At 30.9% G+C, this 25687-nt stretch overlaps 3 protein-coding genes, 1 long non-coding RNA gene and 1 other non-coding gene across 6 annotated transcripts; 4 read left to right on the forward strand and 1 right to left on the reverse strand.

The window, feature by feature from the left end:
* Positions 1-6059: 6059 nt before the first annotated feature.
* Positions 6060-8932, forward strand: LOC112490956 (uncharacterized). 2 transcript variants are annotated; one of them, XR_003055159.3, is made up of 2 exons: positions 6060-6257; positions 6958-8932. It is a non-coding gene; the product is annotated as an uncharacterized LOC112490956 (long non-coding RNA). The 2 variants fall into 2 exon arrangements; XR_003055160.3 differs by having other exon boundaries at positions 7038-8932.
* Positions 8933-12584: 3652 nt separating this feature from the next.
* On the forward strand, positions 12585-15191 carry LOC107413664 (elongation factor 1-alpha). The gene is made up of 3 exons (XM_016021675.4): positions 12585-12738; positions 13355-13837; positions 13959-15191. Exons 2-3 carry the CDS (start codon positions 13376-13378, stop codon positions 14838-14840), a joined length of 1344 nt encoding a protein of 447 aa, XP_015877161.1. The 5' UTR covers positions 12585-12738; positions 13355-13375; the 3' UTR covers positions 14841-15191.
* Positions 15192-15969: 778 nt separating this feature from the next.
* On the reverse strand, positions 15970-18924 carry LOC107413655 (uncharacterized). Its single transcript, XM_016021668.4, has 2 exons — positions 18766-18924; positions 15970-16820 (listed from the first exon to the last, which is right to left on the reverse strand). Exons 1-2 carry the CDS (start codon positions 18836-18838, stop codon positions 16168-16170), a joined length of 726 nt encoding a protein of 241 aa, XP_015877154.2. The 5' UTR covers positions 18839-18924; the 3' UTR covers positions 15970-16167.
* A 67-nt stretch (positions 18925-18991) lies between these two features.
* On the forward strand, positions 18992-19063 carry TRNAP-AGG (transfer RNA proline (anticodon AGG)). The gene has a single exon. It is a non-coding gene; the product is annotated as a tRNA-Pro (tRNA).
* LOC112490955 (uncharacterized) lies at positions 19059-20340 on the forward strand. The gene has a single exon (XM_025071699.3). It carries the CDS (start codon positions 19480-19482, stop codon positions 20221-20223), a length of 744 nt encoding a protein of 247 aa, XP_024927467.3. The 5' UTR covers positions 19059-19479; the 3' UTR covers positions 20224-20340.
* The last annotated feature ends 5347 nt before the right edge of the window (positions 20341-25687 follow it).

The raw sequence follows: 25687 nt of genomic DNA on the forward strand, positions 1-25687 counted from the left end.
CAATTTCTTAGTCAATGTTTTTGTAAATTATGAAAAAAAAAATTAATAATTACTTAGAAGAAATTTTAGCTAAGAACATAAAGTGTATATGCATTACATTTTTGTCTTCAACCTATGCATAATATATACTGTATTAATTCAAAAAATATTCAAAAAAAATTATTTTTTTTATAAGAAAAAGAGGCTATCTTTTTATTTATTTATAAATTTAGGATATAATTCTCATGAATATAACATTGTAGAAACGATATGGTGTATGATATATCATATTTTTCTAATTTTTTAATAATGATTATCAAAAAAACAATAGGCTTCTTCTACGTATCTTTTTTATTTTTTGGGTCCTGTTCCATCTATTTATACTTAACTTCTTCTTCTTCTTTTATTTATTTTTTTTTTTCCCTCTCCTCTATTCCTCAAACCTTAAACGGTGTCAAGTTTGTTCAAATAGCTGATATGATATATAATGTTGTTAGGATATATATGTAACCAAACACTTTTAATTATCATCTCGATGAATATAGTGTTTTTTTTTTTTGGGGGGGGGGGGGGAGGGGGAGGGATTGGGTAATACTTAATACCACATATTATGTTATCACTTGAACTAAGCACATTGGTTCTATTTATCTTTTTTATTTTTTGGGTCGTGTTCCATCTAATTATACATAGGGTTTTTTTGTTTTTTCTATTTTTTTAAACTATATATTTAGCCTCTGAAAATGTAAATTTATGGCAATTTACTTGCAAAATTGAATTATATAGATTAATTTGATCCATATAGCTTCCAAATATTAGAAAGAACAAACTTTTGGGAGTATGCTATCTTTCTATAGAAAAATAAATAAACTAGGAAAGTGAAATGAGATTGAAAAAATTAATTTATGCATGTAAAATAAATGTTATTTATGTTTTACTTAAAATAAAAAGTGTTTGATATAATTATAAGAATTTTAAAGTCTTTAAAATAAATCTATACTATTAAAATAGGTATATTTAAAGGTTAGAAAAATCTGTCAAAAGTATTTATCAAAATTTTTTGTATAAACTACCTGTAGTTTGTTTGGTAGATAGCTTCCAATCACCGATCACTTCTTGTTTGTTGAACGTTACATGAAAATATCAACCATGAGACTTGAAATTAACTAGTCAAATCAACGTCCAAAGAGAAGAAATTAACCAGTCAATTGAAAATCTAAGAAATGGAATCCTAATTTATTCAACACGGCATTAGATATGCAATCTTTTTGCCTTGTTTACAACGCTAATACTAACCGCAATATTCGTCTTCCATCAAATATTTGGCCTTATTTTTCCCCCAAAAATTGAAATATTTGACCTTCCATGCATGAATTCTTCAAGACTAAATAGCTCAGAGTTCTGGATGATTTTTTTAAATAATAATAATAATAAAATAGAGGAAAAACGTGTGGAATATGAATTGCGAATTGATTTCATTAAGAACTCATCTGGCTAGTAGTTAAAAAAAATTAAACCAACTGTTGTTTGATAGGTATTAAGCTTATCCTTTTAATCAGGATATGAAGATTTAAATTTGAAATTAATATGTGTATATATATAATTTTGAATTAAATATACTTTAATATTTTTTATTTTTATAATTTTATAATTTAGATTCTCAATTTTAAAAAATGCATAATATTTTAAGCTTTTTAATTTTTCAATTTATAAATTATGGATATCAAAATTATGGATATCAAAGTGCAATTAATTCTATAATTTAAATAGTTATTTGGTAAAGTTAAAGTAACTTCTGTTGCATCTGTGCATGTTAACTTCATGTTGCATGCAAAAAATTAATTTCTAGGTGGAGGTTTTAAACCTTAGGTTTGGAGTTGGATTTTTTTTTTTGGGTAACGGTTTTATCATAACATCAAGCTCATGAATGATAATAATAATAATTACAAATTGTTCATATATTTCCATTCAAACTCAAGTTAAATAAAACATGTACCATATTCTTGTTTTATGAAACAAGCAACTTAGGTAATATATATATATATATATATATATATTTATATATGTGTGTGTGTGTGTGTGTGTGTGTGTTGGTACGTTCGATCAAAATTGATCTATATATTTATATAAATATAGAACTGCTATTGTGGACAAATCAAATACCACATGATGGATGATAACCATCCACAAATGTTAAATATGCATGATTTGCGAGATCTGATGGAGATAATGGATAACTGTGCCTCACTAAATGGTGAGTGACTGTCGTACAACACTATTTTCGTATCTATATATATATATATATATATATAATATGTTGATATGTACCTCTTTGAAACATCTATCCGTTTTTCTTTATTAGTGCTAATTATTTATCAGATACAGAAGTGTTTACTAATTCTTTTTGTTTAATAATTTCAATCACCGATTGGGGGGCTCATTTGGATCTTTGTGTAAAATTATATAAAATCGAAAATGACACTGAAAATTTAAGTCAATCGGAAAAATTACAAACAGCCAGAAGTAGTCTTTACTCTAAGTTCAATGGTCCTTGTTTGATTTTTTTTTTTTTTTTTTTTACGGTCATATTAGTGTTTTTAATCAGTGAGCAATAGAATTCAACGGTGCTCCTTGAAATTTTTGGCATTCCATGAAATTTGAATGTTACACGAAATTTTCAGCACCACAAATGAAGCCAAAATGACCAAAAGTGATTTTTTTTTACAAATTTTTTTTAATTTGTGGAGTAACGTGCTTATAAATCAGGTTTGACAGTTGAATAATTCAAGTGAATAGATGAGTTAATAAAGTATTTCAGTTCTAACAAAAAAAAGTAAAGGTTTGAATTTCACCATCATCTTGATAGGAAATCTACTCATATCTATGAAACTTGTTTAATACGTACACAAATTGAAAGGATTGATGTGGATGGATGTATCACTCGAGGTTACAAAGGTATGACAATTTCTAAACCTTCAACCTTTTCTTCTTCTTCTTCTACTTCTTCCTTTTTTTTTTTTTTTTTTTAACCCAAAAAAAAGAAAAGGTTTGAAGTTGAATATACTGTATATAATGTATGTATCATATGCAATGATTCAATTTCAAAAACTAGATATATCAGTTGTTGTCTTTTGAAGACAGCTCTGATGGTAGTACTGTTTTCAAATCTAAATTCAAGTCATAATATTGTCTTCAAATAAAATAAAACAAAATAAATATCCATGTGCTAATCTTGGAGGACATGACAAATTATACCATTCAATTAAAATGCATGGACTAACAAATTTTTTTTTTTCTTGGACCCAAATATATGTTTATGTAGCTTTTTTTTATTTTAATTATTAATTATATTAAATCAATCTCAGTATAAATTATAAAATTCATGATATTGATGAAAACTATGTTTTGCTGGTATTTTATTAACATATTTAGCTTCTTCTTTTTTATTATTACTTTTAAATCTTCTAGAGACTACAACGTATATATAACGAATCTAGAATTTTGGATCTGAAAGTCCTCATTCTTGACTAGTCTTTTGACAAAAAACTCTGTCACTGGCAGAAAAAAAGCAAAATATATACTCTACAAGTCAAAAATATATGAGAAGAGAAGCTACAAATTAACTAATTAATTGAGCCAAACCCGCGTGAATATTCATCAGTCAACACGCGTTAAATAGACTGTTATTGGCAAAATTGACAGTTAAGTTGAACTTCTTTTGCTTTCTTTTTGTTTGTTCAATATTTGTTCTCATATATGAGATATATATATATATACAGTTCATTTATAATGCGGATGGTCCTCATACGGACCACAATATTAGTGACGGTTTTTTATAGTATTGGTGACGATTTTTTAAAAAACCGTTGTTAATACTATGAAAAACCGTCACTAATACTGTGGTGCTCATGCGAACCATCCTCATCATAGAATTTTCGTATATATATATATATATATATATATATATATATATATATATATATATATGTACACACATAGAGTGCATCTCTAAAATACCATATTTTTTTTTAAATATATATTTGATTTTAAACGATGATGTTTTCAAAAATTATTTTAAATAATAACATCTTAGACAATAACTTTTTGAAAATTATGATCTAAGGTGTCTGTATTTTTGTTTAAGACTCTTTCATACATATTTTGATAGACTGCTATGTGGTTTCTGTTTTGGGTCCATAACAACACAAGTTGAAGATGTTCTGCACAATCTTTGTCTGTATCTTAGTACTATATATCACATATAATGCATTTTAATATTCTCTAATTTAAGTTGATAGCATTTGTTGCTTTTATTTGTTAAATTTTCCATTTTATTATTTCTATTTAAAATTTTTTATAACTTGTCCAGTCATAATTTTTTTTATCCTTCTTTGTAGATTATTTTGCTATTTTTTTTTTGGGTAAATATCACTATAATCTCCTTATGTTTTACTTTTCTTTTAATATAGCTTCATTTTACAAAGTTTTAATAATTAAATTAAAATTTGATCCATTTACTCAATCAAGATAAGGAACAATGAAAATTAATAAATAATCAAATTCATAATTAACTTCTTTTTTCAAAAAAAATTGTTTCAAATGTATTAAATTTAATTCTAAAATTTATATTTGAGACAACCATGGTTATTATATATAATTTTTTCGATAAATTAGGGAAATGAGAATTTAACACCAATATTTTAAGAATTCAGCAAATTTAGAAGAAGTATCTATATTTATTTTGTGTCTTATGAGTGTATATGTGTGTGTGTGTGTGTGTGTGTGTGTGTGTGTTTTTTTAAAGTTCTTAGAAATAAAATAAAAATAAATAACTATAGAAGTGAAAAAGAAAAAGGTCAAAAAAAGAGTTGATGGGTCAATTTATAATTTTATGAGTAAAAATTAAAAAAATAATGTTATATTAATACAAAAGTAAAATATAAAATGGTTGTTATGATATTTTTTATACTAGGAATATATTGTTGAAAAAGTAACAAACTAGAGAGTGCTATAATGAAATTTACACATTGTTTTTTTTGAATGTTTTGCTACAGTTAATTCAAGTCTCTCTTTTTGTTTTTTTGTTTTGAAACTTAAACTATTTTTAGCTAAAATTCAAATTTAATAAAATTGAAACAAATTGGTATTCGAGTCTAACTCATAAGGTTTTTAAAATGAAGATTGTAGATGTAATCACTTCAAAGTATAAGGTACTAACTGTAATTATTCTTTAATAATGTTGCCTCAATTTACACTTTTTTATATTTTAATCTTATAAAAACAAAACTTCCAATAATTTGTTATATAAAAAGAAATAATATTCAAAATTTAATTAATTTCCACTTTTTTTTCAGAGTTTATTTTTATTTTTATTTTATTCTTTAACCAAAAAAATAATAAATATACAAACCAACATAGAAAATCTTTTGTTATTATTATTATTCATTTTGGTACCTGATTTTTAAATTTTTGGCACTTTAACCTTTAAAATTCAATCATTTTTTTTCTGTTTTTTTTCTTTTTGAACTTTTCTACTTTAGTCCCCTCTCCCCGAATATTTTTGGAAGTTTTAAGCCATGCAACAGATTAAATGCAATATGCACGGTCTTCTTAGATTGTCTAAGTATTTTTCACTTGGATAAATTTTATTTACATTTTTATTCTTTTGTCATTATTTTATTTAGATTCTATATTTTTAAAATTTATTATTAACTTTGTTTTAATTTTTTTATACATCAAAATGGAATTATTTATCAATTTTTATTAGTTGTTATCAGTTAAAAAGTAAAAATGAAGTTAAAAATCTATATTTTATTATTAAATAAAAAATATAATATTAATTTTTAATAATTAAAATTTACAGGTAAAAACTGATAAAAATTAATAAATTAGTTTTCGTTGATAGTTTTAAAAATTTAAAAAGAAGCAAAAAAAAAAAAAAAAGGTTGTTAAAAAACGTTAAAATTTAAGTAAAATAATAATAAGACTAAAAGGTATAAATAAAATTTTTCCGTGCTACCTTTTTTATTATTATTATTTTGTATGCTTGTCTCTCTCCTCGCACAATGGAAGTTACCCAAAACCCGTACCCATATAAAGATATTACCCGCTAACCAAAACGGGTTTGGATACTGCGAGACTGAGCTGAAGAGCCTCCAGAAACAAAGGAAAATCGCCATAAATTTCAAGCTTTTTGGGTTGTAACCACAAGCTTTATTCCATTTAACATCATCGAAGACTGCGAACTGAAGGGTTGGGCTTGATTCTTCTTCGCGACACTGGTACGAATTCTTTTCAACTATTTCATTTTTGTTGAATCAGAAAAAATTGCATTTTCTTGTAATGAGATTGAATTTGGAGGAGTTATATTCATGATGATAAAATGTCTATGAACTTCGGGAATGTGAATTTTCTTTTTTTTTTTATGCTTCAAAAATATGAATTTGTGATACATGTTTTGTAGAATTCATGTAGATGAACAGGGTCGAGTAGTTAGAAACTAGTTGAATTCAGTTTACTTAGATATGATTTATTTTATTATTTATTTTTCATTATTATTAATTTTACATTAGAGGATTTAGGTCCAGAAAGTACTTCATAATTGGAAACAAAAAAATTTAGTAAGAAATTTTTTCTTTTCCCTGCAAAGATTACATATGCAGGAGGTGTGTGGAAAAACCTAGAGATGAAGCTTAACAAAGCACTGTTAGTGATGTTCCAAGAATCTTTCTTTGGTCATCTACTTGAGATGCATCACATTCTGCTTAGTTAGGATGAAAATGTGGTTTTTTTAATAAATAGGAAGAAAGATTATGAGATTTTTCTGCATATGTGTTTATCCCTGCTTTCTGGGATTAATTTTGTTGAATATCCCAAAATGATATTTGGAAGAAGTTCAAAGGAAATAGACTTGGGAACAAATATTTCAACAAGGAGAATCACATATCTGTGTCATATTTAGAGGGTGTTTTCACAATCCAGGACTTCTCGGATGTTTCCAAGAATGAACTTCATCTTGTGAAGCATTGGCTTGATGGACCTTTGGGATGTTGCTTTATTAGGAAAGGAGATGTGAAACTTGATTCGTATCACTCATCTTCTGCTTGTGGATCAGCTGGGTAAGTTTAACAAGTTGCCATGGGGAAAGGTCTGCTTTTAGCACAATTGGATGTCTTGGCGTGGTGATGTTCGATTGAGTTACTAAGTTTGTAAACAGACAAGTGGAAATGTCAACCAAAGTGTATGAGAAGTTGAAGAGCCTCTGGGAAATTTACAGTTGGGTTCGTTTTCCATTTGCCTTGCAGGTATGGACCCATAAAGCCATACCCCGCCTGCAAGTAGATATGCATTCGAGGTTGAAAACAATCTTCCCCGGATATTGAATTGGTCTGCTTCTGCAACTCCTGCCTTTGATGCTCTTAGAAAGTAAAATTTTAGGTGCAAAATTTATGGTTTACTTTGGAATGATTAAGTTAAAATTTCATTGGCTGAGTTCACGTACTCATCTATTTTTATTTCATTGACAAGTGCAAGTGTTGAGTCAACTCTGTCCAATAGATGCTGAGCAATAAAAAGAATACTACAAAAGCATTGGAGATGTGACAACTATTACAAACCCTTTGCCAATGGAAGACAATGATAATACCCTGGTTGATGATTCTGCAATTGATCTTGAGAAAAGTGCATCAGATCATCCTAATGAAAAAGACGATGGCTGCCTATTGCATTTGCGTCTCCTCCATGGTCAACTCATGGGGTGGACCTATCAAAAGAGATGGAAACTTCTTGTGCCCCCAAAGTTGATTATTTTTAACCTCGTCCTTTATTATATTTTTAGAAACTGTTCAACTTTCTCACTGTTTTTGGAAGGTTGATTATGCTACTAGGCTAGAATTGCATGAGTGTCAAGAAAAGTGGATGCTATTGTTCACGAGCTTCAATCTTGTAGATCTAAAGTAATGGATCGATTGGGCCAGATTTTTCAGATATCGATAGCTTTTGACAAGAACGAAATGCAACTTGATACATTTTGAAGGTGGTGTATTTTTTCTTGATTGAAATTCTCTTTATTTTTCCCCATTGATTTTAGTAACTAATAATATGGTTCACATTGTGATAGCCTCTACCAATCATATGGTGATAAAGACAGAAGATTTGTTATGGTACTCCTGCACCTTTCAGTATCAAAACAAAAGGCATGTTTGGCAAGTGAAATGCCCTCACAAAGGAGGATGATCAGAAGAAAGGGAATAAAACACATATAGGTATAGTGAGTGAGATGGTGGATGGGAATGTGAAGGAGGTGAAGAAAATGATAAGAAAATGTTAGAAAGAACTGTGCAAGGTATGAATTTTGCCAAGATGAATAGTGATGATATGTAGAAGTATGAGAAGAAAAGAGGAACAATATAGAAGAGAAACAGGAAATGGCGAAGGTTAGATAGGAATAGTTGGATAGGATTGTGGAGGTTAGAGAGGAAGATAAATTGGAGAAGATGGTGGAGTTTGAAGAGGGGATAAAGTGTGAGCTAACGGATGTAGGGGAGTAGGAAGAGGAAAGGGAATGAGAACGTAATTCTTCAGCTTTGAACCTACAGTTCTTTATACTATTTAGACTTTCTTTTTGCAAATCTTTCTTACGTACCAAATACATAGTTGATTGACCTCAATGTCTTTACGTGCAGTAAAGGACGCCCCTAATGTTTCAAGAGTGCAAGAGGACAGGTATTTTTTTGTATTTATTTGCTCATCGCCTTCAAACCATCTTGTTGAGCATTATTTGAAGGTTTTTTTATTTTTTTATTTATTAGTATTTTATATGAAGGTTTTAGGTACAATGAGGCCTGTAACTATTTGCTTCTTTGGAAAATAACTGTTTCCTGCCATATGAGTGCCAAGCCAAACTTTGTTATAATTAGTTTCTTCTAATGTCAACTTGAATTTGTTTACCTTTCTACTTTGCTAAGTTATTTAGCAGACAAAAACTTCAAGACGTTTGAAATTGCATACCCTTGTGTAAATTCAGCTGACAAAGGAAGATTCTAGCTTTGTTATGAATTGCCAACAGCTAAACATTTCCCATCATAACTTTTTGGTGCATTGATCAAGTTTCAGCGAGAGAAAACATTATTGACGATTAGAATTGATTTATGTTGGAGAAAGATGATGCTAATTTGTAATTTGCAAGCTGCATTACTATATTTCAAATTTTAGCCGAACTTGCATTTAGAATGTCTGGTAGAACTACTCATTTTTAACATATGTCAACCCTAAAAGAAGAATTTGGTCAAATAAAGTTCTAAACAAATAAATATCCTCACTGAATTAGTAGGAAGCCATTAAGTTTGAGTTGCAGATTTTTTGTTTGTATTTTTAAAGCTATAAATTCTGTTTGAAGATGATGCTTTTGGGTTTTATGATTAGATATTAAAAGATTGTTTTACAATAAGATTGATCATACTATGGCTGCCATAGGGGAACAAATAATATAAAATTATATAATGTATACTATTTGTTAGAATTATAATTTGTCTAGTTGATATATATGTATTTCCTTGCAATATATGGAAAGCATAAAGGAATAAGATGGGTACCTAACCAATCAATAAAGAGAAGAAAATTTAATACCGGTTGATACATTTTGAAATAATAATCATAAAGTAGCCGTCCAAAAACAAAGTTGGTTGTCCATTCAAATAAAGGAGGCTACTGGGGAATTTTTGTGCACAAATTTGTTTTGTCTTTTATGACATGGAAACCGCTAATTCACATGTATGATAATTAAAGTACATTTTTTAATCATAATTAAAATACCTAAAAGAGTTTTATAGCGTTTTTTTTTTCATTTTTTTTCAAATACCTTTTTATCGTCTCTCACTGGTTCACGAAAGCGTGCTGTTAATTAGCTAGCTAAGAGGATTTCCAATAGATTTTTTTAAAATAAAGAATATATTTTGAAATTTTAAAGCGTTTTTGACAATACTCTTTATTCATATTTTTTATTCTTTTTTTTTTCTATGAAAATTTATTGTTCTATTTATATTTCCATTTTGTTTTGTATAAATTATCTATCTAATATTATATAATGATATAAAAATTTATACTATATTGAATTAAATTAATATAATATTAAAATAAAAAGGAAATTGAATTTCTATAAAATTAAGAATATGTAACAAAATAAAGAATCTTTTGGAAATGCTTACAAAGCCCTCATTCCTTCCTATTATGATTTATAGTTTGAATCAAACTCAAAAAAAAAAAAAAAAAAAAATGTTTCCGGTCAAATGTAATACTGTTTAGAGAAGGGGCTCGTGAAATGCAGTCGCAAGGCCAGAGAGACCTAATATTATCTAGTATCAACTTTGTTTCAGATTGTATGGCCGTGTCTTTTTTATTTTCAAATAAATGTTGATAATTTAGTAGGAAAAATCTGCTGCAAAATGGTTGTTTTATTTGGTAATAGTATAGAGTTTAACTCTCCAATTTAGAATTAAAAAAAAAAAGAAAAAAAAAAAGGAAGATGTGTATAATTATGCTTAAATGAGTTATAACCAAGTAGAGTGATTTACTAATAAAATATATATTTTAAAATATATTAACAAGGACAATAATAATCCTTAAAAAAAAAAAAAAAAGAAAACACACACACACACACACACACAATACAGTAATACTAAAATACATTTCATTTATATAAATCAAAAGTAATTTTTTTTTTTTTTTCTAAAGATGATATAGAACATTCATGGCGTGTTGCATTGTTTGATCGCAGAAGCACAATAAAGGTATATTTGTTTCAAAACGATTCACTCATCTCAAATACCTAAGCAAAATGTCAAGTTTTGTTTTTGTGCACTCTATTTCCATTGGTGATTTATTTATTTTCTGGTAAATAGTGATATTGTTGTGTCAAATTTTGATATATTTGTTATAGATATTGAAAATTGGAACATGGTTGGTTTAAGTTGTCTTATATAAAGTCTTTTACATTATTTTTCAGTAGACTTGAGTATATGCTCTCAACTAGTTAATAAAATAAATAAATAAATAACTACTATATGGTCACTATAAAACGTAGCAAATCTTTATTTTTTGATATATAATGTTTTTGATCATATATTACTAGGAGTAAATTATTATGACTTAATTAATTATGTTAATTGCTCTTTCTCAAAAAAAAAAAAATGTTATTTCTTATTATTTTTAATTATAAGAAATTGAAAAAAAAAAATGATACACGTCATGTGACTCATGACATATCATAATCATCATATGGAATTATATGAAGAGAACATGTATCCCAGCAGCCGATCATCATTAAAAAAAAAAAAAAGAAAATAAAAAAGAAAAGGAATTAAGTATAAATTAAAGTTAAGCATATTAACAAAAGACGTATAAAAAATCATTTTGATTTAAACATGTACAAAACAAAGCTTTTATTTTTAAAAAGGAAACAATTACTTCAAATAAAACTTGAAAACTAATTTTTGTTTTTTTTTTCAAATACATTGATGAGAAATTTGGTCGAAAATAAACTGATACTGAAAAATCTAATTATTAGGTATGAAAATTAATTGTGAGACAGTCTAGCATTGATAAGCAAACCTAATGCCGTCTACTATCTATCTTTTATTTATTTATTTATTTTTTTTCAAATACAAAATATATATATTTTTTTAATTTTGAAGAAACTCTCTACTGTCTACCTATATATGGCTTTCTGAATTAATGTAATTAATTTTAGTAATAATGAAACATTTTTATTTTAATAAAATGAATCAAATAAGATTAAAGTTATTGTTTACTAAGATTCGTTTCTTGGGAAAAAAAAATATTAAGGAGAAGAATTACTTGTGAATTCTAAGGAATTTTTCAATTTTTTGAAGATTTATGAATCAATATTTAAAACATTATTATTCACGTATTTATACATAAGCCATTTAATTCATTATGACAAAATAAATATATGGGAATTAACAAAAACACACAGACACACGTACACAAACAAATTATAATAATTTTAAAGATAGGTTTGATATGAGAAGTTCATGTAACTTTCATAAACATGAATATATTTTTTGGTATTTTATATTATAATAAATTGGTATGACTTTCTATAAAATTTTAATAAGTAAATAAAAAGAAAGTTATTATTATTATTATTATTATAATTTTTTCAATACTTAAAATGCAAGGAACTGAGGAAGTGTATCAAATAATTTTCAATGCAAAAAACATAAAGAGGACAACAATATAATTGATTTTAAAGCTTCCATTAATACGACATCGTTAGAAGCTGGGCTCCTTGAGCCCATCAATCTCAACCTTGACACGTGTGTTTCACTATTGCCACGCAAGCCATTCTCGGAATTTCCCTCGAATCCCACAAAAAAAAAAAAAAAACCGACCGCCTAAACTCCAAATCACAAAGAACCACTCTCACCACGCTCAACCTGAGCGCGTGCATTCAGTCCCCAATTTGCATAACAACTGTTTCGTTAAACCCTGATAACAAAAATCGAAACGTGCGCTAAACCGAGATTGGGACTTTTAATCACCGCCAAACCAGAAACAGGAGGGTAAATTCGCAATTCAAATTTCGTACCAAGGATATTTACGTAAATACGTTGAAAGCATCTCTCGTATAAAAGCTCTCCAAACCCTATCACCCCCTCATTTCGCTGCCTCAACCTCTATCAGTCACTCATTGTCTTCTCTTGCCGCTGGGGTTTTAGAAGCATTGCTTTGTTTTCTCTTCAGGTTCGATCTTGATCCTTCTCTGTCTCTCTGTCGATCTTTTTCTCTGATGCTTTTCCATATGAGATTGTTTCAATTTCTATGTTTGTTTTTCCGTTTTGATTTTGTTTGAATTGGATTTTCATTCTTAAATATGTGATTCTTTCGCTTTTGATTGTTATTATGTGAAAATGTTTTCTGTATATATGTTTGCGAAGTCGTTCTCGAATCGTTTGTGTGGTATATATGGATCGGATTGATTTCATGGCAGTCTGAATAATTGTAATCTTGAGGTTGATGATCTTTTTCTTTGATTGTTTGGTGTTTTTGTTATCTGTAATTTGAAGATACGGATTAATATGCATTGATTAGGTGTATTTAGATTTGGCTTTGGGAATCTGATGATTTGTTTGTTTTATCTTCTGTATCAAATATTCAAGTAGCTTTTGTGTTTTTATTTTTCTTTTTTCTGAAAAATCTGATTTCATATTATATATATTTTCAATTTTTGCCTTAGCAAACTCTTGTAAATTATCTGTACTTTTGTATATGAATCATGTTACTGTTATCCTAGTGTATGAATTTGATGGATATATGAATATTTTTGCTTTATTAAGTTGAAGTTTCTCATTCTCAACAGGTTCAGGACTAATCCATCGTAATGGGTAAGGAGAAGGTTCACATTAACATTGTGGTCATTGGTCATGTCGACTCTGGTAAGTCGACCACTACTGGCCATTTGATCTACAAGCTAGGAGGTATTGATAAGCGTGTTATTGAGAGGTTTGAAAAGGAGGCTGCTGAGATGAACAAGAGATCTTTCAAGTATGCCTGGGTGCTTGACAAGCTCAAGGCTGAACGTGAGCGTGGTATTACCATTGACATTGCCCTGTGGAAATTTGAGACCACCAAATACTACTGCACTGTCATTGATGCACCTGGACATCGTGATTTCATCAAGAACATGATTACTGGAACTTCCCAGGCTGACTGTGCTGTCCTTATCATTGACTCCACCACTGGTGGTTTTGAAGCTGGTATTTCCAAGGATGGACAAACCCGTGAGCATGCCCTCCTCGCTTTCACTCTTGGTGTCAGACAAATGATTTGTTGCTGTAACAAGGTACAATTAGAACACTATATTTATTATTGCCTTTACTGTTGTGGTGTTACTTTAGCCTACTTACTTTGTCAAATGGAAGTGATTTATTTGTTTATTTTTTTTTTTTCTGTTTGTTCAATAGATGGATGCCACTACTCCCAAGTACTCAAAGGCAAGGTACGATGAAATTGTGAAGGAAGTTTCTTCCTACCTGAAGAAGGTTGGTTACAACCCTGAGAAGATTCCATTTGTCCCCATCTCTGGATTTGAGGGTGACAACATGATTGAGCGATCCACCAATCTTGACTGGTATAAGGGTCCGACCTTGCTTGAGGCTCTTGACCAGTTAAATGAGCCCAAGAGGCCCTCAGACAAGCCTCTCCGTCTCCCACTTCAGGATGTCTACAAGATTGGAGGCATTGGAACTGTACCAGTGGGACGAGTGGAGACAGGTATCCTCAAGCCTGGTATGGTTGTAACTTTTGGCCCGACTGGATTGACCACTGAAGTTAAGTCAGTGGAGATGCACCATGAGGCACTCCAGGAGGCTCTTCCAGGTGACAATGTTGGCTTCAATGTGAAGAATGTTGCTGTCAAGGATTTGAAGCGTGGTTATGTTGCCTCAAATTCCAAGGATGATCCTGCCAAGGAGGCAGCCAACTTTACCGCCCAGGTTATTATCATGAACCACCCTGGCCAGATCGGAAATGGTTATGCCCCTGTCCTTGATTGCCACACCTCCCACATTGCTGTCAAGTTTTCTGAGATTTTGACCAAGATCGATAGGCGATCTGGCAAGGAGCTTGAGAAGGAGCCCAAGTTTTTGAAGAACGGTGATGCTGGATTTGTTAAGATGATTCCTACCAAGCCCATGGTGGTGGAAACTTTCTCTGAGTATCCCCCACTTGGTCGTTTTGCTGTCAGGGACATGCGTCAGACGGTGGCTGTTGGAGTCATCAAGAGTGTTGAGAAGAAGGATCCCTCCGGTGCCAAGGTGACCAAATCAGCAGCCAAGAAGAAGTGAATTGTGCGGATTGGTGGATATGCAACTCAAGCCTACTATGGTCGTTACAATAAAAACTGGGATCTTGTTTCTAGTGTCTGTGTTTCCAGTGGAAGTCTAGTTTGTTTTGTTGGGTATAGGTACAAGCTTCCTCCGTCATCTCCTGGCTGTTCTCAGAACTGGGTGCTTGATCGACGGTGGCGTGGCTATTATCTGGACTGTTTGTGTCGTTAAATGTGTTTGGTGTGTGGTCTCTTGTTTGTGTCGTTTATGTTATGTTAAAGCAGCATGGGAGTTTTAGGCTTGTTCCTATGCTCTGCTACTGAATGTTTACAGTTCATAAAATCTCTATACTTTTGCCTCTTTACCTTTTTTCTGGTTTTCATTACATATTCGTTTATAATTATTTAGGATCATGAAGGCGGTTTAGAGTTTTTATATGGTTATATTTTTGGTCAAATCCTTTTTAATATTTAGTTTCTGAATTGGCCTTGCATTTCGGGATGTGTAATTATATTCCAAGGTTTTTATTATATGTTAGAATCTTAATATTGCGATAATAACGATATCGAAATTTCTTATCAATAAATTCAGGTATCAAAATATGCACAAAAAACGATCTTAGGAAACACCGGCAACATTTTTATGATAAATACAGGATATTTGTCGACATGTTCATGCATAATATAAACATAGTTATATGGTTTAGATGTTCATATATCCTAATTTGTAAATAGATTAGTGAATAAAAAATTAAAGGTTGGCTTGTTTTTAAATAGATTAGTGAATAAAAAAATAAAGGGTGGTTTAGGTAGGTGGTTATCAAAGGACAGAACTGCCGAGCCAACAAATTGCTGCAAGGTTCCTTCCAAATCCATTTTTAGCAATCCTTCTGATTCAAGGGTTACAAAACCAAATAAAAAGTCATTTTGTGCACCCAAACTTGTTAAGTGAGACAAAGCCAAATTAGGAATTATTAACATCATCGATGAGGAAATACCACCGTTTTGGTTATATAAAAAATAAAAAAATAAATTGAAAATAAATTTCATACAACGTTCACTACATAAACAGTCATGTTATGACCTACGATAACAATTCTAAAGATGCATTCCATGCGATAAAAAGTTTCAACAAAAGATACACCCAATAGTCAAAACCTCATTGATCATATTATCCCTGGCAGGTAATTGAGGATTATTATTTCTTGTCACCCAGAAAACTAAAATCTGGTGTCTTACAAATAAGAGGCAAAAAAGCCAGCAAAGGCTCAGAATATATCAGTGCTCATTGCAATACACAAGTAAAACGAGAACAGACCACTATCATGTATACTTCTGTCAAAAGATCACAAATTTTTAAAAGCCGACTCGCGAGTTGCTTTCTTAGGGGTCAGTCTAGCTAGCAATGCCTTGTTGTGACAGTGCTCTGCATCTACAAAGTAGAAATTGTCATTGGCCTTAAATGTCACAAAAGGTCTATTGGTCTCTGGTAGCCGGATATCAGCAAACTTCAGAGTCCTTGGTATTGGTGTGGCTAACCATGACAACATCTCCACTTCAAAACTGTCTGAACCAGGTTTCCATCTCAACTTGTGAATGTAGGGGCTTACAAACCAGTGAAGGGCTGCGGTGGTAGAAGCACTGATGAATATTACTGAAGATGCCACTGCACCCTTAAATATCACATTCATATCAGGTGATGTCATGAATGTAATGACAGGGCCTAGTGATACAGAGAGGCAGCAGGTTGAAAGTGAGAGAAGCTTAACTTTCTTTATGGTGGATGAAATTGGGCCATGGTAAGCGATCCCAGAGTCTTTCTCATCCTCCCCAGCATCTCCTCCTTTACGTGGTCCGATGCTGATCCTGCCGTCATCTTCCTTTGCCGTGGCATGTGAAGCCCATCTTTTCTGGAAGGCATTGCTCTGGATGTAAGAACCGGAACTAATTCGGGTATTCAGGCTCTGTGCCCATTTTCCACTCCCACAAGAATGGTAGCCTGATGCAGAAGTCATATACAGAATATTCATTTCGAGTAGGCAATAATTGAAAAGAAAAAGGACCATAAAATTAGATTTCTAAAGGTTTCTTAAAATGATTAGGTACAAACTAATAGGATTTGGAGGATTTTGAAGCTCAAGTTAAATGAAAGTTAAATTACTGGGGAAAACAAAAAAAAAAAAAGGCTACTGGCTTATAAAGATAGATATAATAGCATAAACAAAGCAAAGAATCACTAAAAGAGTCCAACAAGTGCCATAAACAGATAAAAGTGTCCACTTAACCCAATATTTTAAGTGGAATGTGCGCTGAGGTTGGAAAGTATGGAGTGAAAGGAAAAGGTTTCAGGGGGCGAGTGACATGTTCCTACTGCCTTTTTTAGTAGCAGTACCAGACTTTCATGTCTTTACCATTGGCACGGCAGTCAACCAAAATTACCTTTATCAAAATGACATATAATATTATATCTTTCTCTTTTGTTTTGTTTTCCATTTTCTCAGGAAAAAAGCTACAATTTTCAAGAAACCATAAAGCAATGCAAAATGAGAAAGTAGAAGCAATCATGGCAAGTGCAGCTCTCATTGTTCAACAGATACATGATAGGAAGGGTACTAAAACTTTCTTCACGATCAAAGATGGAAAAGGCAATCTAAGTTTTCCATTTTAGATTCCCATTATTGGAGATCTACAGGTACCATTTTCAATTGAAACAAAATGGAGGTGGCAATAAAAAGTACACTAACACCACTGGTTTGATATTTTTTGAGAAATGCCGTTACAAATAAGTTCCAAACGAAGTACTGACTGTAATTGAATTATAAACTAAACTGCAAGCCCTGCTAGGGTTGTAGATGAATGGGAAAAAGCAATTTTAAATTGTTCAGAGCATATTAAATGATTAAGGAAAGTAGATTTGCCACAAAAATTACATAAAAATTTATTTCACTAATACTTTAAGGATTGTGAGGGATGCCACACTCTTGGTAACATGAAACTCCCTTGTCTAAACCACACTTGTCATATAAAAAACATAACTTCTAGAAAGATTTTAATTTTTTGGCTTCATGAAGTAGAGCTCTTCAACGTATGAAACTAGAAAGCAATGTTTCTGACTTGATAACTAAAATTAGATACAGCAAACTAATTAATATAAATAAATAATCATGGGTCCAAATTGTGTATTTGGGAATTCACATTTACTAGATAAACAGTAAAGAATGGTAAGAAGAATTGATCACATCGTAAACCCAATTTGCAAAAGCATTTCAGCAACAAAATACATGTTCAATGAGGACAGGAACGAATGCAATTTTGGAAAAGATATATTATGAACCCAACAGAATGACTTCAATATGAAATAAATAAACAGTGCCATAATGGGTGGTGTCTTTCACTCCCTGTATCAAGCCTGAGTTGTTTTTGGTTAAACAAGAACTCTGGTTAGTTATCAATCAACAAGAATATATTTTAAACATACAACATTCTGACACCAAAATGAGAGAAAATTTTCAACAAACCCATTAATTAGTAGTTTAATATCCCTTAATTATTCACAAATCCAGCTTCGTTTAAAATGCTTAGACTACATAAATGATTCCCAGAACTTTAGCACAAATGAACGCAAATAAAGGCGTACAAGTTCAAAACAATCATAAAAAACAGAAACCAACGTAAAAATGCAAACTTTTACATTCCAACAGATCTCTTCAAGTAAGAAATTAAGTAAAAAGATATATATACATGTATATATTTTTGGGCTTTAAGTTGGAATCTAAACTAATAAAAAAAGGGTCTTTTTTTTTAAAATTTTTTTCATTGAAAAAGAAAGGAAAGGAAATGAGAAAGATGTAGGAAAGGTCTAAGGAGATGAACAGAGAGGTTATAAGGCATTTGTAATGAGAGAACAAAAAAACAAGAAAAGGAAGAGAGAAGAAATCAGCAACCTGGAAGAAGGTATGTGGATGGAAGGTGCTTGGAGTGTGATCGCACCAACTGGAGGAGAGCCGCTCTTGCCATTTTTCTCCTTTTAATTTCTCCACTTTCCTTTCAGTCTCTTACTCCTAATTCTCTGAACGAGAAGACGAAGGGTTTAGAGGGTTTGTTAGCAGACAAAAAATCTTTCCCTTACAAGAGATTAATAGTTATCAAGTGGCACACTCCAACAAAAATGGGCATTTGGTCTAGTGGTATGATTCTCGCTTAGGGTGCGAGAGGTCCCGAGTTCAATTCTCGGAATGCCCCAGTTACATTTTTGTTTTTATTCTTTTAAATTATTATTTTCTAGAAAGGCTGTAATTTGTCGAATATGCCAAAGATTATTAGTTGTCGTTCCAGAAAAACCAAAACCAGTAAAAGTTTAGAAGTTTAGGAAGCTTCGGTCGCATGGCAGGGACGCATCCAATTTTATTTGTCTGCGCTTCTAGCAACTCCATATCACCAGCTTTCTTGTCCCCATTTTTCTTCATTTTTTTTTATTTCCTTGAATTTTTTTCAAACCATCACTTTCTTCCAGAAGTAGAATCCTCCTCCCCAATTCATATTATATAGAGGCCATTATGGATCTTTTCTCAATTCCTATTCACCAACCACATCCACTGCATTTCTTCTTCTTCTACAAATAACAAACACATCATATCTTTCTCGCCCACAAAAAAGTTATGGAAATTGATTACAACTCCGCCATTTTTAATAATCTCCAACAAACCCCGCAAGTCTGCTTTGAAGAGGAAGAAGAAGACGTACTCTCTCTCTGCAATTTCACTCTCCACGACGCCGATCAAGACGACCCCATTTCATCTCTTCCTGATCACCCAGACTTTCCCTCTTCTTCTTCTTCTTCTTCTTCTCCGGATGATGATTTTGCATTCTCCGTTGATATAGAAAGCGAACAAACCCAGAGCCCTGCTCTTGATCGAAATAACCACGTCGTTTTAGTCTTTGGGAAATCCATACCTTGTAGAAAACCAGTTGTTAATGTTCCAACGACGTCGTTCCAGGAGCGCCGTTTTGATGACCCGTTTTGTTTGAAATCCGAGTCTTTCGACATTTTGAGAGGCCCGCGCTCCCAATTCTCGACTCGTTCAAACTCCGTCCGGTTACCGGAGACCGGGAATTGCCGGTACGGCCAGTCGAGTGGCTCTGCTAGGAAGCATAAGGTTTTGATTGGACTGGTCAAGTTTCCGTCGCGGATGGAACTCGGCGATATCAAGAAAAGGCAGGATCGCCGTCCTCCTGTGCCGATGTTCCCGGTGGTTGAGAACTGTCAACCGGCTCTAGCCAGTGGTAGTGGCAGTGGAGGAGGAAAAGGGCACTGGGGGGGTCTGTTCCGGCCGTTGAGATTCAGATCCCATCTCGTCGGCGCGTTGGCGAAAACCTCCTTTGGTTGCCTGCCGCGCGTGTGATACCCTTCACGCACTGTTTATTTTTATTTTTATTTATTTATTGTATACAACATGTTAACCAGCTAGGTGACACTTTTTCATGCTTGCTTAATTAATTAATTAATCATTCTTTATTTATTTTTTGGTAATCAATTTTCTTGATTATTTTATTTAACCAAATTTCAGATTTTATTTTAGTACGATTGAAATGGTACAAACATATATGGAAACGTATATGGATGAATATAGAATAGTTTCGTGTTTGAATTTCACCTACATTGACATTTTATTTTCAACAGTTTCATCATTTGATCAAACTTGCGTATATTACATGCCATTTAATTTAGTCTTTTTCAAAAGAAAAAACTTAGAAGAATGCCAAAATGAAATATTTGACCATCTCTTTGCCAATTGCTGCTAACAAAATTTCAACTGTTCTAACTTTGAAATAAAACTGTAAATTAAAGTCAACAATTGAAATATTTTAAAGTAACTTTTAAAGAAATGCAACTGTGTAACTCTAGAAAAAAAAAAAAAAATCTAAGTTGCCATATACTTTTGAGACATAGCCTTTTAAAAAGAAAAACTTGCATATAATGGTGGTACCATATCAATTAATCACATGTTACATAAATTTAATTATTTATAATTATACAAGATGTGATGATAAAATAAACTATGTGAATTTTATAAAATATTTATTAATTACTCGTTAAATTGTTGTATACAAGTTTTTGCCTAACCATAGATTATACGTTACAATAGCAAAGGAAACATTGTACTAACAAACTCATATTTGGTCTAAGGAGACTAAATTTGATTTTACTAAACTATTTTACGGTAATGATATAAGTACCAAAATAATTATCAAATTTATTTACAAAATAATACATATTAAAATATTATTAATTGATTATTCATTATCAATGGTGACAAATAACAATTTTTATTATTTAATTAATTGATTTATTTTATTATTATTATTATTATTATTATTATTATTTATTTATTTTTGGTGGGTTGTGGTTTAGATAGAAAGAAAGGAAATGGCTAGTTGGTATTAGTAACTAGGGAAGCGAAAAATTTACCAAGTTAAAATGAACCCCTATTTGTTTGTTTTTGTTTATTCATTTTTTTTCTATCCTGAACATTGAAAATGCCATGATAATTAATACAAGGTTATAAAGTAATAGAATCCAGGAATATTTAAAGTAATTATTTTTTTCTCTCATCTATTATATTCTTTCTGAAATTCGTTTAAAACAATAAGGGGCAAATCCAGAAATTTTTTTTTTTAATAGAAGGGCATCATTAGATAATTATTTGAAAAAAAGAAAAAAGAAATTATTGATATAAATAATAGAACACAAAATAATAATTCACAAGATTTAAATAACTTAAAGAATAATATTTATTATTTTCAGTTGATTTTCATTTTTGAAATATTTTCAATAAAATTATAATGATTTTAAATGATATATAATAAAAAATTTAAATTAAATTAATTATAATATAAAATCTATTAAGAAAAAGATATTTAAAATTCAAATTAAATTTACATAAAAAAATAATTTTGTTAGCAATTAATTTACTCAAAAAAACTTATATAATGAATTAGTTGTTAAATATGTTTACTACAATTACAAACAATCCTATCGAGCTAAAAAAATTACATGCAGTTTAAATTAGAGAAATTTAAAAAACTTTAATTAAGTAATATTTTTACTTATAATTTTTAAATTAAACTAAAACTGAAAGAATTAGCTACGATAATCAATTTTTTATTAAACAAATCTATGTAAAACAGATATTTATTAAAATACAGTATAAGATATATTGGAAGGAAATAGAAAAAAGTATAGGAAAATATACTTTTATGTCAAAAAATTATTAAAAAAATAGAAAATTAAAAAAATGAAAATTGAGAGGGGTGGGGGCATTCGGCCCAACCTGGATCCCCCTTGACAACAATGCATCATGTGAGAATAATTTTTAAAGTCATTTGACTATTATGTCATATTGCTAAACTATTTTAATTGTGTAGGTGGTCTCTTATGCATGCATTGTGCCCAAAACTCAAAATTATAAATTCCCTTTTAAAATTCTCACATTGGTTTTGTTTAGTAACGCAGTTGGTATTATTGTTTTTTATTATTATTATTTGTATATAATTGTGTGTAGTTGATATATTTCAAATATTAAAAATAAAATTATAAAACAATTTGAAATTATGTTCAATTTAATGTTTTTTTTATTATTTTTAGTTTTTAGATGATTAACCAATTTTAACTATTGCTAACTAATAATTAGGTAAGAAAAATGTACACGTTTAGGTATAAAAAATAAAAAATAAAATTAAAAGCCAACAAGATTATCAAATGACAAATAAATTTATCTTTGTCAATCTCTTTTTTTTTTTTTTCTTTTGAAAACATTTTTTCTTTTGGTCATTTATTTATTTTTTGAAAACATATTTCTACTTATTGTTCTTTATATATATATATATATATATATCTAGGGAGATTCTATGTTCAAAATCGTCATAATAGAGTTGCATGCAGACCAAGAACAAAGTTGATGTTTTTTTCTCATGTAGCGTCGATTTTTTCTATCAGTGAAAAGCCGACATTTTTTACTTGTATAGCATCCATTTTTTTTTTGTGCTCACGTGACTTCATCCGGACAGTTCTGACTATAGAATGACTCTAAATATCTATACATATTTTCTCTATTATATCATTCAACGATCTTATTTTGGGAGCTTATGTTATGCCAACAAATTCTGAAATGGATTATACTTATGATTCAAAAACACCTAACAAGTAGATAGCTTGAAGTAGAGCATTTAAAAAAAAAAAATAATAATAAATAAATCAATAAAAAAATGCTTGGAGGAGAACTTAAGTTTTGGTTCCTAGTTGAAGAAAACAGAGGACTGCAAAAGGGATTTTGGCCTCTAACTCATTTTTGTAAATTATCTTCTATATACACTTGGAACTTATCAAGCTTCTAGTGAGTCAAATCCACCCTTCTGCCTCTACTCTTTTTTCCTTTGAAGTTTTCAGTTTATTGAATTTTTAATATCAATTACTTTTTTTTTTTTTCTCTTCATTATGCTTCCAGTGAGTCAAATCCACCAACCCCCTCTTTTTTCCTTTGAATTTTTAAACCACCCCTTCTTCCAGAAGCCTTACTCCCCAAACAGCTCCTTCTTATCCGCTATTTCCTCGATACATACGCACATACATTATATATACATATCTCTCTCTATCTCTCTCTCTCTCTCTCTATCTCTCTCTCTCTCTATATATATATATATGGAATATTGATTTCTGAATTTCATACATATTCAGAATCTTAATCTCTTTTTCTTATCAGATAAATTAAAAAAAAGCTATACAAATGGAATACTACTACTCCACCAACCATCTCCATGAAACCCCCCAGAAAGAAGACTACATTGAAGAAGCAGAGGAAGAAGACGCACTTTCTCTCTGCGATTTCACTTTCCAAGACGAACCCATTTCATCTCTCCCTCAACCAAACTTGCCCACTTCTTTTCCCTCTGACTCCGATGATTTTGAATTCTCCATTGGTACAGAAATCAAAGCGAAAGACTTCCTCCTCTTGAAAACGGCATTGTCTTCTGTGGGAAATCCATACCTCACGGAAAACCAGTTGTCAATCTTAATCTTAATATTCCAACTTCTACGTCGACCCAGAAGCCTTTCATCGAAGACCCATTTTGTTTGAGATCCGAATCTTTCAATTTGTTGAGAGGCTCTACTTCCCATTTCGCGAATCGTTCCAAATCGGTCCGGTTACCGGAAAACGGCAACTGCCGGTACCAGTCGAGCAGTTCTCGGAAGCATAAGGTTTTGATTGGATTGGTCAAGTTTCCGACGAGGATGGAGCTGAGTGATATAAGGAAAAGGCAGGACCGAATAGCTCCGGTGCCGATGTTTCATGTAGCCGACGGCAGTCAACCGGTTGTCGCCGGTGGTGGGAGTGGAGGAAGAGGTCACTGGAGTTTGCTCCGGCGGTTGAGGTTTAGGTCCCACATCGTCGGCTCTTTGGCCAGAGCCTCCTTCGGTTGGATGTCGCGCGTGTGACAGACCCCACACGCCATGTTGGCATTGTTTACACGTGCGAGTCGACTTTTTGGCGGATAGTTTTTATTTATTTATTTATTTATCTTTTCCTCTTAATTTTTGTATATAAATTTTAGTCAGCTACTTTGTAATCAGACCTCTTCTTTATTAATAAATTAATACCTCTCTCTCTCTCTCTCTCTCTCTCTCTCTCTCTCTCTCTCTCTCTCTCTCTCTCTCTCTCTTGGCTCCTTGATGTTTTTCATCTTTGTAGCTTAAGAAAATTTTGCACCAAATTTTCAAATTTTGCTTATTTTGGCTACCTCGATTTTCAATTGTTTGAATTATTTATTCCACATGTTTATCGTTTTTGTGTTTGTATTATAATTCCAAAATGGTTGAATACAGAACTATGTGGGGCTTAGAAAAGAAGTGGCAGATAAAGTATATAATTTTAAGACTTTTTTCATGTATATGTGTTCCATAGACCAAAAAAAAAAGGAGATTTACTTATTTTTGTAATTACCAAAAGTTGAGGAACATAGCAAAGTAGAAATACACGGTAATATTAAGTCAACTTTCATTGTAAATTTATTACATATTACATAGTAATATTAAATCAGTGCCTTTGGGTATTTATAGGCTTATCCTGGATTAGATCAAGTCCGGCTGAAATTCCCAACCATGAGAACAGTGCAAAATAATTACAGCAATGACCATCAGCGTTCATTAACGCCTAGATCTTTGTAAACGGTAAAAACCAGCTTGTTTCTTTTATCCAATGATGGTGATTAAACTCAGAATTGTTGTCCATTTTTTTCTGAAAAAGAAACGCCTTAGATTTGATTCCCTTAAGAATTACATATCAAGTAAGAAAAATAATGTATTTATTAGTCCTCGCTTACTTATTTTGTCTAAGCATTTCATCTTTATGTTTGGTGTTCTATATGTGAGCTAGGCAATACCTTGAGGAAGGTTTTTGTAGTGTTTAAATCAAGATTTTAACTATCACCATAACTTACTTTTGTTTCTGTACTATTGGATTTATATATTTATCACCATAACTTACTTTTGTTTCTATACTATTGGATTTATATATTTAAGATCCATGATGATTTGCCAAAGAATTATTTTATCAAATACTTTTTTTTTTTTAAATCAATATTTTATCAAATACCTTAGTTCATATATAATATCTCTTACATCCCTATATAATCCCTTACCAAAGCTAAGGAGAGACTAATCCAAAAGGATTTATATTATGGAAAGCTTTTTGACAAATAATTAAATTTTATAATTAATATAATCTAAGGGTCTATGTTAACCTATTTAAACACTTTTAATGTAAGAGTCCAGACAATCCGCATGCGATATTGTCCTTTTTAGGTCTGGAA

This window comes from Ziziphus jujuba, chromosome 8, assembly GCF_031755915.1.
Source record: "Ziziphus jujuba cultivar Dongzao chromosome 8, ASM3175591v1".
NCBI lineage: Eukaryota > Viridiplantae > Streptophyta > Magnoliopsida > Rosales > Rhamnaceae > Ziziphus > Ziziphus jujuba.

What these genes read in the sequence shown, in the direction of transcription:
- LOC112490955 (XM_025071699.3), top strand. Translation starts at nt 19,480, where the DNA reads ATGGAAATTGATTACAACTCCGCCATTTTTAATAATCTCCAACAAACC.
- LOC107413655 (XM_016021668.4), bottom strand. Translation starts at nt 18,838, where the DNA reads ATGGCAAGAGCGGCTCTCCTCCAGTTGGTGCGATCACACTCCAAGCAC. An exon ending in ATCCACATACCTTCTTCCAG is followed by an intron (nt 16,821 to 18,765) that starts GTTGCTGATTTC and finishes CTTCTGCATCAG; the next exon opens with GCTACCATTCTTGTGGGAGT.
- LOC107413664 (XM_016021675.4), top strand. Translation starts at nt 13,376, where the DNA reads ATGGGTAAGGAGAAGGTTCACATTAACATTGTGGTCATTGGTCATGTC. An exon ending in TGATTTGTTGCTGTAACAAG is followed by an intron (nt 13,838 to 13,958) that starts GTACAATTAGAA and finishes TTTGTTCAATAG; the next exon opens with ATGGATGCCACTACTCCCAA.